Source organism: Palaemon carinicauda, chromosome 1 (assembly GCF_036898095.1).
Source record: "Palaemon carinicauda isolate YSFRI2023 chromosome 1, ASM3689809v2, whole genome shotgun sequence".
NCBI classification, from domain to species: domain Eukaryota; kingdom Metazoa; phylum Arthropoda; class Malacostraca; order Decapoda; family Palaemonidae; genus Palaemon; species Palaemon carinicauda.
Window position 1 is genome coordinate 204,302,190 of NC_090725.1, and position 15,399 is coordinate 204,317,588.

The 15,399-nt window shown below is 49.5% G+C and overlaps 1 protein-coding gene across 1 annotated transcript in view; it reads right to left on the reverse strand.

Moving 5' to 3' along the window:
• The window catches only part of Ctr9 (RNA polymerase-associated protein Ctr9), a 154,293-nt gene that overhangs the window by 79,315 nt on the left and 59,579 nt on the right, over positions 1-15,399 (reverse strand). The window contains exon 8 of the mRNA XM_068387126.1: positions 10,809-10,940. Within this exon, the coding sequence (XP_068243227.1) occupies positions 10,809-10,940 (132 nt within the window). The remainder of the gene's footprint in view (positions 1-10,808; positions 10,941-15,399) is intronic.

A 15,399-nucleotide genomic window follows, 5' to 3' on the forward strand; every position in this document is an offset into this window, starting at 1 on the left:
TGATATAGTAATCAGCTGGTAGTGTAGCGTAACGTAACAAGTCACACCTTTGGAAGGCCCATCCCGTAGAAGGGGGAGGGTCGACCACAGAGCTTTCAGAAACCTCTGGATCGTGGAAACCGAGAGATTCGGATCGGATGAAAACCTAGGGGTTCAGAATCTATTTGTGAATACCTTTCTCACAAACTTAAGGAATGTTGTGTCAAGAACCCACAGGAACTATGTCGCTGATTCCTGACGGAATTTTTTGGAATCGTGTTATGTGACTAGGACCCAAAAGAACTGTGTCATAGTTACCTGTAGGCAGCAGGCATCCCTCTGTCATCAGAGTAATACTCTTGATGACGATGGGCGCGCGCAATCAATTCACGGGACGAGAGTTCGAAATCTCTGTCATAAGAGTAAAACTCCTGTGCACTCATGAACACTTTGCGCAACGAGAGTTCGAAAAACCCTGTCATAAGAGTTGTTCGCGCACTTCAACTGATTGTGTGCGCTTAGTTGTTCGTGAGCGCCACATATCCATTCTAACGGCAGTGCTTGAAGAAGGCGACTTAGTCTGTCCGCCAACACGTTCATTTTCCCTTGAATAAATCAAGGGATCAGCGTAACCTGACCAGGTGTAACCACTTTCCCAGAGAAGTCAACGCTCGCGTAAATACTGGCGGTGCTGTCGAGTGGCCGAAGCAAAGAGCTCGAAACTGGTAGGTCTTGCCCATGAACACAAACCGAAGTTATTTCCTGGAGTCCTGGGGAATTAGAATGTAGAAGTATGCATCCTGCATATCCAGGAATACCATCCAGTCCCCTTGACAAAGGGATTCCAACACTGAACGAGTCGTTTCTATATTGAATTTGGTATTCTGAACGAACAAATTCAGTGCGATAACATCTAGTACGGGCCTCCAGCCCCTCGATGACTTGGAGACTACGAACAGACGGTTGTAAAACTCCGGGGATGGTCTGTTGCTTATCTCCTCTGCGACAGCCTTCTGCACGAGAATCTCTATTTCTCGGGTTAAGGCTACAAATTTCTCCGAGCCTGAAGAGCAGGCGGGTAATGTGATGGGAACATTGGATAGAGGCGGAGTGTCTTTGAAAGGAATGGAGTAACCGAACCAGAGAATTTAGGTCACCCAGGGCTCTGCCCCTCTGCGACTCCATTCCTCCCTAAAAAGGCTCAATCCACCCCCTATCGGAGCATGAAAGATTGAAAAATCACTTGGATGATTTCGTGTCGGGTTTGGTTGAGGACTTGGTTGGGTGTCGTAAATTCGATCGAGGCCTGACGAACGGTCTAGACCTACCCCCTTGAAAGGGTTTCTTATGCAAGGGTGATTCCGAGGCAGTAGTCGTCACAGACGAGGGTTTAACCCGCTTAGAAGACTGGGCAAGCAAGTCATTAGTAGACTTATTTTCCAGTGCTGACAGAATCTTGGCCACTATTTCTTCGGGAAACAGATGATCCTTGTCGAGAGGAAGAAACAAAAGTGCGGACTTCTGAGGCGAAGCGACTCCTTTCGAAACAAAAGAACACCAGAGCTGTCTTTTCTTGAGAGTCCCGAATGCAAAGAGAGAGGCCAGCTCATCGCAATCATCCCGAACTGACTTGTCGGCACGTGACAAAACCCCAAGCCAGTCCGATGCCAGGTATTCCTGAAGAGTGGGGCAATCTTCTATTTTCGTAGAGAGGGCTCCGATCGTCTAGTCCAAGAAACTCATAATTTTTAAAATCTTGAAAATATTCTTTACCAAATGGTCCAACTCAGGCGATGTGAAGAATATTCTACCTGCTGCAAACGTGGACCTTCTAGTTGCATCCACCAAGCCAGAGAAGTTATGCTGCACCGAGACTCTTCAACGACCTTCCACTTGATGTCAAGAATAGCAAAAATGTGGCAGCTTTCAAGAAAAACCTGAAGACTTATCTCTTTGGAAAGTGTTATAATAGTGACCTGAAAACTATTAAGCCTGAATACAAATGCTAGCGAATAACAGAAAAGAGCAAAATATAAACTGGAAAGAAATTATTTTCACACATCAAGGCCCGGCTGAACAGATTCTTAAGTGTCTGATGGAGGGCGAGAAATAAACCCGTAAAAGTAAGTGGGAAGAGGCAGAAACTCCCATAAAGGAGCCTTCTCCGGTTACATAGACCCTATACCTCTTCTTAATAAGCTTCGACAGAGGATAGGCGAAAGTTGTCTTCCTGAGTTCTCTCTTGGCCTTCAACCAATCTTCTATATCACGAAGCGAATGTTTAGCAGCCTTGGAAAGAACGAGCTTCGGGAGAAGAGGATCGAAATTCTTCCTTCTCATCGGGAAGATGGAAGCAGCTGGGAGCGACTGCTACGAAGTAATCCGGGTACATGTCGAGAAGGTAGCGTAAAAGTTACGAATAACACGAGACAGGGATATAGTCCGCTCTAAGTCCTCCTCGTCATCCGAAGAGGTAGGCGATAGAGACGGTTCTTGATTCGACTCATTATTCTTCGTACGTTGTTTGTTTTCTTTCATCCAGCTCATCAGCTCTTGCAACTGTCGACGTAACGGAATTAAATTCTCGTCTTCTTGAGTTGAAGTTGAAGCAACTGGGGTTGTGGATTTTGACACGATCGCCATCGGAGGTCTCGCGCCAGTCGAATTATCTGTCGCATGCAAAGTCGAAGGAAAAGTTTCGACAGCTTGATGAGTCGAAGATCTCGACGAACTCAGAATCGGTCGCTTCATAACCGAGTCGAAGGCAGCTGTTGCTGTCGTAAGAATACGAGGCGAAGTCCATGTAGCTACGCTACACGACGGGTAAGAGATACTGTATCTACTTCTCTGTACCTCTTCACAGGGGGCGGAGATAGCACCTCTTCAGTCGAATGTCTCTTCAACGGATGTGAGACTGTAGAATCACACCACTTACGACGTATAACCGGCGACGAATCACTCGACTCTGCCGATAACTGATTACCTAACTGCACACCTTTCCAATGGTGTTTAGTTGAATCCTGCTGTCGCACCACAGGATCGACGGAGGAAGCGACTGTCTGTGGGCAAACCCCGATAGTCTCCCTTGGACCTCCGGTATGTCTTCTCCCCGATGCGGGGGAGCGGGACAGTGACCTTCGTCTAGGAGAACTATCAGGACAAACAGCCACCCCCTCAGATGCACTGCACTGACACTTTTCACTTTACTAGAAGTCTTTTCAATGAAAGACTTTACAGATAAACCTAACTGTATCACCATATTAGCTAATACAGTACATCAAATTTCTTTTCAAATTTAGACTCGAGGCTGGCAATGGTGTCAGGAGAAACTCTACGGGAAGTTGGCAAAGGTGTTACAGGAGCAGGAGTAGGAGGACTCAAGATCGAAGACATAATAAGAGGAGAAGGAGAAGGAATAGGAGCAGGAGCCTCGATAGAAGAAGCCAAAGAAGCTAAACTAGTCTTACTTTCAGCTGAGAGAGCCGCCTTCCTCTTCCTATCCTTAATTATCTTCCCCGAGTGAGAAACAAAAACTTTCCACTGTTGTTCACTTCGATCCTTGCATTCATCACAAGTAGATTTTCTCGAGCACTCACAACCCTTACACTTAATGCACTTAGTGTGCGAATCATATATTAATTTAACTAAACTAGTTTTGCACCTACCGGCGCAAAACCTAACTACTGAAGAAATAGAGTCCGACAAGATGGAAAGACTACAAAATTGCAGAAAAGAAATTCAGCTTCAATCCTACAAACATGGAGTTGAATACTTCACCGATATTGGAGAGATAATACTTCCCAACAAATGAAGAAAAAAGTCTGCACCGACCGCCGATGTTCACAAGAAGCCGGCAGAGAACGAATTGATGTTACCTGGACAGTTGTACCTATAGCTCCCTCGAGTGGAAGGAGATGACGTGACCTACATCAGCGATGGCGGCGCCACCGCGGTAGTTTAGAATCTATAGTCTGCCATTCGTAGGGAACCTACAGCTGTATAATTGTTCAGTAAGACACTGCAATAAAAAGCTTATGCAATATGCACAAAGAACTGAATGAAAAGAGGTGTCACTGTAATATCCAGATCAGGAATATGACAAATTCAGAGATGATTTGTATTTTTCCTAACGATACAAACCTTTAGCTATTTATTAGGGTATTACTTTCAGCGAAGCTGAAAGGGCGAGCCATTAGAATTTAGCAAGGGTTAACTACCCGTCCTGCTAGTTAGCTACCCCCTTCATCACACACCTGCAACTGAGTTCACTTGACTTGGCATTAGGACTTAAAGGGGGGCAGGGTCGGCGGGTGAGTTTGTATAAATAGGTAAAGGTTTGTAACGTTACAAAAAATACAAATTAGTCATTTTTTCTGTAACTGGAATACAAACCTATGCTATTTATTAAGGGTGACTCACCCATTAAGAGGGTGGAAGTTCCCGCCAATCTGACTTTTTGGCTTTACTCGGGGACTCCTTTTCTTGAGTAGGTCAGTACCGAAAATAAGGAGCCCCTAATACCTCGCGTAGCAAGGTCTGTGGCCTACACAAGCTATGTGGTGAGATATTTAGAAGTATGACTGTCCAGGTAAAAGTTATTCAGAGTCTTTGAAGGAAAAACTGTAGTAACCAAGACTTTCCCAATACGACCTCACTAGGGTATGGGGCGCAACAGTAATAGCTTAATACTAGGTACACAAGGAAGCATGGTTTACCTGCAGTGGTTTGAGGTCAGCTTGTGCAGAGAACCCAGGATGCTGCTTTCCCCAAGAGAGGAGGAGATGAAGAAAAGAAAAAGAGCCAGTCATTCTTTTTCATTCAAGCAGACTAAAACCGGGTAACAGCGCCCTCATCCTTCTGCTACTTGTCCAATAAAGTGCCTGAGGTATTAGACCAGCTGTTGTGCAGCCACCACAGGGCCAATAGAAAATGTATCGAGCCTCCTGTGGGTCACATCTTGTATTAGTGGGCTGTGAAGGCCCTTTCACACTTCCTCCCGGTGCTGACAAAGAGTGCGGGCTGCTCCTTTTCTCTTGAGGTAGAGCCTCAAACTCCTTACTGGGCAAAGTAACAGATGATCTGGGCCGTCTATTACAGAGCAGAGACCTTTTTATGCGGAAGGAGTCGAATCTAAGATCCAAAACCCATGGGTTCTGAGTCTTGGCAACAAACTACAAACTTGAATGGGCAATGTCGTATGAGAGACCATGCAGTTCGCCGAATTGTTTGGCCGAAGCCAAGGCGAGCAGGAACACAGTCTTCCAAGTCAGGTGGCAATCTGTTGCCTGGAGTAATGGTTCGCGGAAACTCAAACCACGTTCCACGGGGGAGGCCTCACTTCCTACTGAGGACAGGGAAGTTCGTAACTGCGTATGAGTAAGGAAAGTTCTAGCGATAAGGAAATGTCCATTCTATTCAGTTTAAAGGTGAGGGCCAAGGCTGAGAGATAGCCTTTTACTCCCAAAACTGAAAGGCATATTTCCTCACACAAATACACGAAGAACTCGCTATTGCTGGAATAGTGGCATCGAGTGAAGAGATACCCCTTCCACAACACCAACCACACAAGACATTCCACTTTACCTATTAGACTGCTGCTGATGACTTCCACAGGTATCTACACATCCTCTATGCAACTTGTTGCAAAAATCCTCTCTGAGTGAGGAGATGCTGGATAGTCTCCAGGCGTGAGGTCGTAGCAAAGCTACGGCTTTGTGGGACATGTTGACGTGTGGTTGTCTGAGTAGATCGTGACATAGAGGGAGTCCTCTTGGAGGCTCCGTCAGGAGTTCCAGAAGGTCCGGGAACCATTTCGCATGATGCCACAGCAGAGAAATGAGGGTCATTGAGAGGTTGACCAATGTTCTGGCCTTGTTGAGTACCATTCTCATCAGACAGAATGAAGGTAAGGCATAAACATCAATGGTGTCCCACCATTGATGAAATGCATCTTGCCAGAGAGACTTGGGGTCTGGGACTGGGAAGCAGTACAGTGGGAGCCTGAAGTACAGAGCTGTTGTGAAAAGATCCAGAGTCGGAGAACCCAAAAAAGTCAGAACTTTGTTGGCTACTATATGATCCAAAGACCACTCAGTACTCACTATCTGAGATGCTCTGCTCAGATTGTCAGTGAGCACATTCCTTTTGCCTGGAATGAAGCAGGCTGATAGTGGCATTGAGTGGACTTCAGCCCATCTCAGTATTTCTACTGCTAGATGGGATCGGGGCTGAGAAAAAGTACCTCCTTGTTTGTTGATGCAAGCCGCTACTGTGGTGTTGTTGCTCATCACCACCACTGAGTGGCCCGCCACAAACTGATGGAACTGTTGAAGGGCCCAAAAGACGGCCTTCATCTCCAAGAGATTTATGTGGAGGTACCTTTCGGACTCTGACCAAAGGCCTGAGGTCGTGTGGTGCAGCACGTGGGTCCCCCACCCTTCTTTTGATGTGTCTGAGAACAGCATCAAGTCCAGGGGGAGGATGAGAAGATCTATGCCCCAACAAAGATTCTCATCTGCCACCGACCGCTCGAGGTCCGTCCTTCCTCTGGTCCCATGGGGATCAGAATGTCCAGGGAATCAAACGCCTGATTCCACCGGAACTTTAGTCATCATTGGAGGGATCAAATCCTAAGGCGGCCATTGGGAACTAGACGGGCCAAGGATGATGAGTTTCCGAGGAGACAGCCACTTTTGGCCGGAAGTTCTTCTCATCTAAGAAAAGGTCTTGCGAACTTTCTCAGCCTCATTATCCTCTCGTCTCATGGAAAGGATTTGTGGAGATTGGTGTCTAAAATCATTCCTAGGTACTGTATACCAGTCTATGAGAGGGAAGCAGGATAGACTTCTCAAGGTTTACCATGATCCCCAGATTTTGGCAAAGCCTCAAAAGTTTGTCTCGGTGCTGAAGAAGGGTTGCCACCGAGTCTGCTAGGATCAATCACTCATCCTGATAATGGAGGGAACGGTTGCTGATCTTGCGTGCCCAAGATGACACTAGGTGAAAACTTGGGGTGCCGTGGTCATCGACCTTTCATCTCTGAACAAGTTTGTCAAACAGACTTCATTTAGCATGGAGATGGCAGACACGGTCAGACAAGCGGTAAGACCACAGGACTTCATTTGCACACTGGACCTAAAGACTGCATACTTCCAGATCCCAATCCATCCGTCTTCAAGGAATTACTCGAGATTCAGCCAGAACGAACTGGTATTAACTGTTGTCTAGGCTGAATCTCGAGTAATTCCTTGAAGACGGATGGATTGGGATTTGGAAGTATGCATCCTTTAGGTCCAGTGTGCAAATGAAGTCCTGTGGTCTTACCGCTTGTCTGACCGTGTCTGCCATCTCCATGCTGAACGAAGTCTGTTTGACAAACTTGTTCAGAGATGAAAGGTCGATGACTGGTCTCCTGTCTCCAGATGCCTGGGGAGTTGTCAAGCCACCTGGAGAGTGTCCCTTTCCAACATGGTCTGAACTTCAGCCCAAAGGGCTAGCCCCTTTGCTGATCCCATCGCAATGGAGTCTATCGTCACTGGATCCTTGATCAGGGGGAGGGAGAGATGACATAAATAGTATCCGATACCCTGAACGAATCACGGAGACTGTCCAGGGATCGCCCCAAGTTGCTTCCACATGTTAGAGCAATTTTGTAGGCATCCCCCTACTAGTGGACAATCAGGGGGAATGCCTATCCTAGCATTTGCTCCCACGACCGCTATTTCTAGGATATTTTCCTCCCTTGGAGGACTTTGAGCCTTTCTTGTCTTTGGTAGGAAAAGGCTTCTTCGCTGCTGTTTTATTCGTCAAGGTTTTGGGCTGGTTAGGCTCGGGGGAGCTGGTGGTTTGTAGGGCCGGGATGTCAGGGTCCTACGAAGGAGAGTCTCCTCGCAGTACTTCCTCCACCTCTCTGCAGCCTGCTCAATGTCCCTAGGCTAGAACATGGAACCCTCAATAGAGGAATTCCTGAGCCTCGCGATCTCGGCATTAGGGACCTGTTGATGGAAAATCTCAGATACCGAGACCCTGCATTTAAGGATAGTGTTAGCCCACAAGTTCGATACTTGGTGGGCGAAAAACTCGATGGTCCGGTTACCCAAAAGAAGGAAGGTTTCGATCGCCTTCCTGGTACTTTTCTTAGAGAAATCCTCGGTCTATGTGAGGATTTTCAAAGACCGTATCCATTGATCTAGCCATAAAGTAGCCTGCATGGCATACTTCGCGACCTTTTCTTACCTTTTCTTGATTGTGATCTCTGCCGCCAAGAGGTAGGCCCGAAAGCTTGCACAACTGTCCTGACGATGGCTCCGAACCAGGGCTGCTTGTTGACGCTGGTGCTGTCTGACAGATCCCCCGAAGGGAAGGAAACCGAAAGTTCCCCTTGAGGAGTCTCAACTGGAACCGCTGGATTACGTGGGTCAGCCTTAGATGCCGGTAGTTTTGGGATCTTAAAATCCCCAGAAGTGCCCTTTCCCTCTTTCCCCGGCGGTCGCGCTGTTATGCGTTTGCAGGGAGGGAAATGGGGCTACGATAATCTGCAAACTGGGACTCTGCCCTACCTCAGAAAGAGAACCGATGGTCTGGAGGGTGATAACCTACTTTTCCGCTTTGTGGTCACCTACCTGTGCCTCCATGGGATGAAATGACTTCTTGAAAGTCAGTGGACGATGGTGGCCGCTTTCTTCTGTCTGCGCTTCAAGATGTTGCTGTGCATGACAGCGTGTTGGTGAGCGTCGACTTGTTGCTGGAGGCTGACAGTGAGGAGAACTCCAAAGAGTAGGCGAATGCTGGCATGTTGGCGAACACTGATGAGCTGGTGATCGTTGCAAAGTTGGAGAGCGTTGACGAGTTGGCAAAGGCTAATGCGTTGGGGAACCCTGGAGCGTAGGTAGCGATTGATGTGCTAGATGGTGTTGAGGTTGCACTGTTCAATGGCCTATGGGAGCACGTCGAGTGGCGAATGTCCACGCAGCGAACGCTGACACTTAGGCAATTTCTGACGTGGCGCGCTTAAAGCAGTAACCTCCGAAAGTGATTTACATGAGGTTGAGAGGTGGACAGCAGGGCGAACAATGTTCCGACGTAACACGTTGCTTAGGGGAACGATGGTGAGAGGTAGAAGCCTGATGCGTTGGCAAGCGATGCATTGGCCGACGATGGTCTGTAGAAGCGTGACGAATAGGATCATCGGGACGCGCGGATGAAGTATACACAGGTAATTGGCATGCAAGCAATTGGCGAGCAGGCAGATGAAGAGTTGGTGAATGACGAGCAGTAGGAAGTCGGGAACCAGGAGAGTGAGTAGGAGACAGACAAGTAGGAGGTCAGCTTGTCAGCGATCAGCGATACAAAGGCTGACGAGCAACTAGACAATGGTCTGGCAAAAGGATGTGTCCTATAGAAGGACGAACATCCTCCGAAGTGGATCGCGCACGATCCTCAGGCGTAGAGTCCTCAACCAAGGTTTGAGGACTAGCAGCTGCATAGACAGGAGGAGGTCCAGAGGCAGGCGAAGGTCGGGAACTAGTGACGTCGGACGAGAAGGTTCCTCCTCTGATGGCGAAGGAGGGCAAGCACGTCGGGAACGACGACCACGGTGATGCCCTCTAGGGGCCGGAGGATCAGCAAGCTGACCATCAGCTGCAGTCCACCAAAGAGGAGTCTCTATGAGTTGACTTCCTTCTGGAGGGAGAAACACTCACAGGAGGAACATGCCTAAGACTTTGCTCGCCCTACGAAGGATGTTCAGCAACAGGGGAAGTGCAGTCTTCAGCAATGGCGGAAGAGGCAATAGGCAAGAATGTCGGCAGGCAGGGCCGCAGACTCCTCCTCTGATACCACGTCGACGAGGGCCTGAGGATCCAACTCCAATGGCAACGATTGCTGCACACTAGCACCCTGGCGAAGTAGCTGCAGCAGGGCCTCCTTGTAGGGAAAATCGGTAACCCCAAGGACGGCCGAACCTGTAAGAGGAGAAAGTGACATAGAACTCCCGGGGGAGAGGCGGGGCCGCTTCGCTAGGGGAAGCAACACTGTCTCTCGAGGACCGAGGTTGTCCAGGAGTTAAGCCGCCTACGCTACTACTCGACAGTTCCCGGAGGAGGCCGAACAAGCAGGAGCTTCGGAGGAAGGTCGGGAAGTGGAAGAAGCAGCCTCGGGCTGCTTCTACTTCGAAGTAACCTTTGACGGAGAAGAGTCCCGCTTAGACTTCTTACAACATCGCTGAAACCTTACCCACTGGGAGGCAGACCACTCTTGACATTCAATACACTTATTTAAAACATCACACCTTTGACCTCTGCAGGCAGAAGTACAGGGTGAGAGGATCCATATCCTCGACGGACATGAAGGTACTGCAAGTGCGACCCTCAGGACCAAGGCAGGGACGCATGGTCGCCGGCAGAAGTCAATGCACACACAAACATTAAATGGCAGTTGAAAAATTGCGAGGATGAAAACCGGCAACGACCGTCCACCATCCAAGCCAAAAGCAAAGTGAGCTCGTTCACAGGTGTGTGAGTAAAAGGGTTCGCTAGTTAACCCCCCCTCCCCGCTAACTAGCGGGACGCATAGTTAACTCTCGCTAATTTCTAATGGCTCATCCTTTCAGCTTCACCAAAAGTAATACCCCTAATAAATAGCGTAGGTTTGTATTCCAGTTACGGAACAAAGGAGATTCAACAACATTAGTATACAAAGCTTTCTAAACTATTCTAAAAAAATTATATCTATACAAAATTTAATTTTTTTATTCAGTGCACTCTATAAGCTGGAGGTTTACTAAAGTATTAGACTAACAAAATCTTTACTAAAAATCATGATTACTATACCTTTTTGAGATGTTGCTTAGCTATATCTCTTTTACTTTGTGAAGTTGAACTCGCATACAATGACCCAAGAATCTTCATGGTTTCATAGTTCCCAGGTTGTGCCTTTAATACCTTCTCAAAGCACTGGGCTGCCTGTAGACAGATTTCAAGTACAGTAAACAATAATTATCGAGAAATATTAATATTTTCCATGTATTTTGTATTTTGTCACCTATACAAACCTGAGTCCTTTAAACAGGGAGATGTTTTCAGCACTAGCTGGAACAGTCGCTGATTTTGTTAGCAAGCTAGTTAATGAAAGCTAGTGAATGCGGGCAAGCATCCCTGCCCTGCCCCTCCAACAACCTGAAGAACTCCACTTTGACCTTTTGGCTCAGTACTGAGAAAGTTGGTTGAGGAGGGAAGTTCAACTTAAAGGACTTGGATTTGTACAGTATTATTATTACTTTCTTAGCTACAACCCTAGTTGGAAAAGCAGGATGCTATAAGCCCAGAGGCCCCAATAGAGAAAACAGGCCAGTGAGGAAAGGAAACAAGGAAAATATGACAAACTTATAACAGAATTTGTATTTTTCCTAACATACAAACCCGAATTCTTTACTAAAGGAAATATTCTAGCGCGAGCTGGAAAATACGGCAGAAAAACCTTAACAAGGTCGTTAACGACCAGGCCGGTAACTACCCACTTGTTAGTGGTGGGGGGACCGCCGGTCGGTAGCTGCTGTTTACCTTCAATCGGATTCTAGCTAGGACTATTCTAGGGGGCGGTGATGGAGGGAAGATTTGTGTAAAGAATTCGGGTTTGTATCTTAGGAAAAATACAAACTCTGTTATAAGTTTGTCATTTGTTCCTACACTTGATACAAACCCTCATTCTTTACTATAGGAGACTTAGTCTTGAGGCCAGGGTGGCCAAGGAGTTCCCTATTCCTAGGGAAGATAGTCCTCAGACTAGACTCTTTTGAAGCAACAATCTTCAGTTAATCTTCTTTCTTTGTAGATCCCCATAATCTCAGCACGACTGAAGGTTTGTAGCTTCAAGGAAACAAATGTTTCCGGATGAAGTGGGTCAGGAACATTCGACTTGGATCTCTTCAAACTTAGGATTCCCCCGACCTTGCAAAGGGGAATCCTCGTGGCCATGAGTATAACTTATACCCTATGAGAGGAATCAGATGAGTATCATACCTTATTTCCATTGGCGAGTCCAGCTGAAACAGGATACAGACTAGGATCCCCAGATGGGAGAGAGATGGATGTCCTTCTTAAAACCTAGTGTAACCCAGTATCCTCAGCCAATGGTTACTGTCCCCTGAAAGGGCGTAAGGTAGCTACAGCACCCGTTGACCAGTCACAATAGGCCCTACAGAAAGGGAGTCTAGAGACCTATGTGTCACATCGCTCAAATAGTGAGCGGTGAATGTAGATTGGTGTTTCTAGACCCCAGCATTTAGGGCTTGGGAGACTGAGAAATTTATCTTAAATGCCAGCGAGGCAGCCACTCCTCTAACTTGATGGGCTCTGGGTTGTGCTGCCTCTGGGTCTCCGTAAAAAGACCTCGCAATAACTTTCTTGAGCTAGAAAGGGATGGTGTTGCGAGAGGTTCTCTTATTTACCTTGTTGGTACTAATGAAGAGATGACGGAGACATGGTCTGAAAGGTCTGGTGCACTTCAGATATTTCTTTAGCGCCTTGACTGGGCATATTAACGACTGGTCTACATCCTGTGTTACCTTAATGAGGCTGGAAAATTGAAATTCTCGAAATCTCTCATCGGTAGATGAAGGATTTTGAGTTTAGCCACCAAGCCCTGACCAAAGGCCTGAGGTCCTCTGGTTCAGAATGTGGGCCACCCACCCTTCTTTTGACGCGTCCGAAAACAGCGTCAACTCCGGGGAAGGACGAGAAGATCCACTCCCTTTCGCATGTTCTCGTCGATCAGCCACCACCGCAGGTCCGCCTGTTCCGAGGGTTCTATCGGGACCAGAAAGTCCGGGGAATCGGAACCTTGACTCCACCGGGACTTGAGCCTCCATTGCAGGGATCTCATCCTGCGACGGCCGTTCGGGACCAGACGGGCCAGGGAGGCTAGGTGACCTAAAAGACGTAACCATGATTGGGCTGGAAGCTCTTTCCGCCTGCAGAGAGGACTTCTCGAGATTTACCATAATCCCCAGATCTTGGCAAAGTCCCAGAAGCCTGTCTCGGTGCTGAAGAAGGGTCGACTCCGAGTCTGCCAGGATCAGCCAGTCGTCCAGATATCGGAGGAGACGGATGCCGTTCCTGTGCGCCCATGACGAAATCAGGGTAAACACTCTGGTGAACCCTGAGGTGCTGTGGAAAGACCGAAGCACAGCACCTTGAACAGGTAGGTCTTGCTGTCTAGGCTGAATCTCAAGTACTTCCTGGAAGACGGATGGATTGGGATCTGGAAGTACGCATCCTTCAGATCCAGTGTACACATGAAGTCTTGTGGTCTCACTGCAAGTCTGACCGTGTCTGCTGTCTCCATGCTGAACGGAGTTTGCTTGACAAACTTGTTCAGCGCCGAGAGGTCGATGACGGGTCTCCAGCCTCCAGACGCCTTCTTTACAAGAAAGAGTCGACTGAAGAAGCCTGGGGAGCCGTCGACGACCTCCTGGAGAGCATCCTTCTTGAGCATGGTCTCGACTTCTGCCCGAAGGGCTAGCCCCTTTGCCGATCCCATGGCATAAGAGCTCAACGACACTGGATTCGCTGTCAGGGGAGGTTGAGATGTCGTGAATGGGACGCGATAACCTTGGCCGATCACGGAGACCGTCCAAGAATCGGCCCCATGTTGCTGCCACCTGTGCACGAAGTGGCCTGCATGGCACACTTCGCGACCTTCTCCTGGCTCAGGATCTCCGACGCCGAGAATGTCACCTGCCGGGCGGAGAGCTTCTCAAGCGGAACTCCCCTTGTAAGCTCTTGCACCGAGTGGTGGAGGGGAAGAGCTAGGCTGGACTCCCCCATGATCTCAAAATACCTCCTCTGCTGTAAACGAGGAGGTGGGAGGAGTCTGTTCCCGGCAGAGGAACGGCTGGAGGAGGCGAGGTCTGAGAGCTGAGCGTCGACCTTGTCTCTGGCACTCTTCACCCCCTGGGACCAGGGCAAAGCCGCGCTGGCCTTTGGGGGCCTACTGAGTACCATAGACCTGGTCCAGGACCGTGTCCTTGCCCTAGCGAGGGGCAATCTCCAGGTCCTTGAACCTGTTGAGCTGCCTCATCAGATTCAAGACCTGCCAGAAGGCGTGCTCAGACTCATGCTGCTCTCCTCCCTGCGGACTGGCAGCTAAGTCTCCCGTCCCTGGAGGCTCTTCTTGGGGAGAAACGTGGACGTTCTCCCGGGGTCTGGTTGGCTCCTGACGAATCCGCGAAGACAACTTCGGAATTGTCTTTGAGTCCTTGGGTTCAATCCTGGGTGGGATACAGGACTCCAGCAAAGAGGTCTGGAAAGTACCTTCCACGCGAGACACTTCTCCTCCTCGAGGAGGGGTCTCTCCCCTTGGTGCCGAGGGAGAGGTCCCCGCCTCGCTGGACTCTCCTGAGGACGGAAAGGCCTCGTCTACAGGAGAAGGAGAAAACGACTGCGAAGGGGATGGAGCCTTCCTGACGGACCTCTTAGGAGCCAACTTCTCCCTGGGAGAAGTCACCACAAAGTCCACTCCTCTCCTTCTCTTCAGCGGGGGCGAGTCTGTCCTTGGCTTGAGTCCCAGATCAGCGAGGGCTGGCTTCATAGCCTGCACCACCGCTCTCATCAAAGGACCAAACCAAGACTGACGAGATACGGACGCAGTGTCCGTAATTCCTGCTGGAGGGAAGGGGATCTCCTGACCCTTCGGAGTGGACGCAACGGGGCCTACCTGCAAAGAAGAAAGGGAAGAATGTTGCTTAGACCTCTCCGACGACTCTTTCTGGCCCAGAGAGAGAGACCTGCGCTTGCGTGGTGGCGATCCTGACGGCGATCTGGAAGCACACGTCCCTGCCGCAGGCACAAACTACGGAACCCGGCAAGAACGGGGGTCGCGATGGCACTCGCGCGGAGGAGGATTCAACGAATCGCGCGCGGGAGGCTGTTGGAGCGCAGGCGCGCAGGGATAAACACGCGCGGGCGAGCGGGCGCGCTGGCTAGTGGGCGCGTAGGCGAGGGGACGCGTTGGCGCGAAGGAACGCGCGGGCGCGCAGGAAGCGGAGATCGCTGTTGCTAGGGAGAATGGCAAGGTGCAGGAGATCGATAGCGTCCTGGAGATCTGTGGCGCGTGGGCGAGCGATGGCGCGTCGGCGAACGCTGACGCGTGATGGCGCGTAGTATGCGCAGGCGAACGACCGCGCACAGGCGATTTGGCGAGTGTGGGCGTAGGAGACTTATGGCGATCTAGGTCAAGGTGACGCTAGCGCGTAGGAGAGCGCTTGCGCACAGGCGATGGATCACGCGGGCGCTCAGGAGATCGCTGACGTGCAGGAGAACGCTGACGCGCAGGAGATCGCTGGCGCGTAGGCGCATGTCGACGCGTAGACTGCTGGGGTGCAGGATCAGGTGGCGCAGCGACGCGAAAAGGCGAACGCTCGTG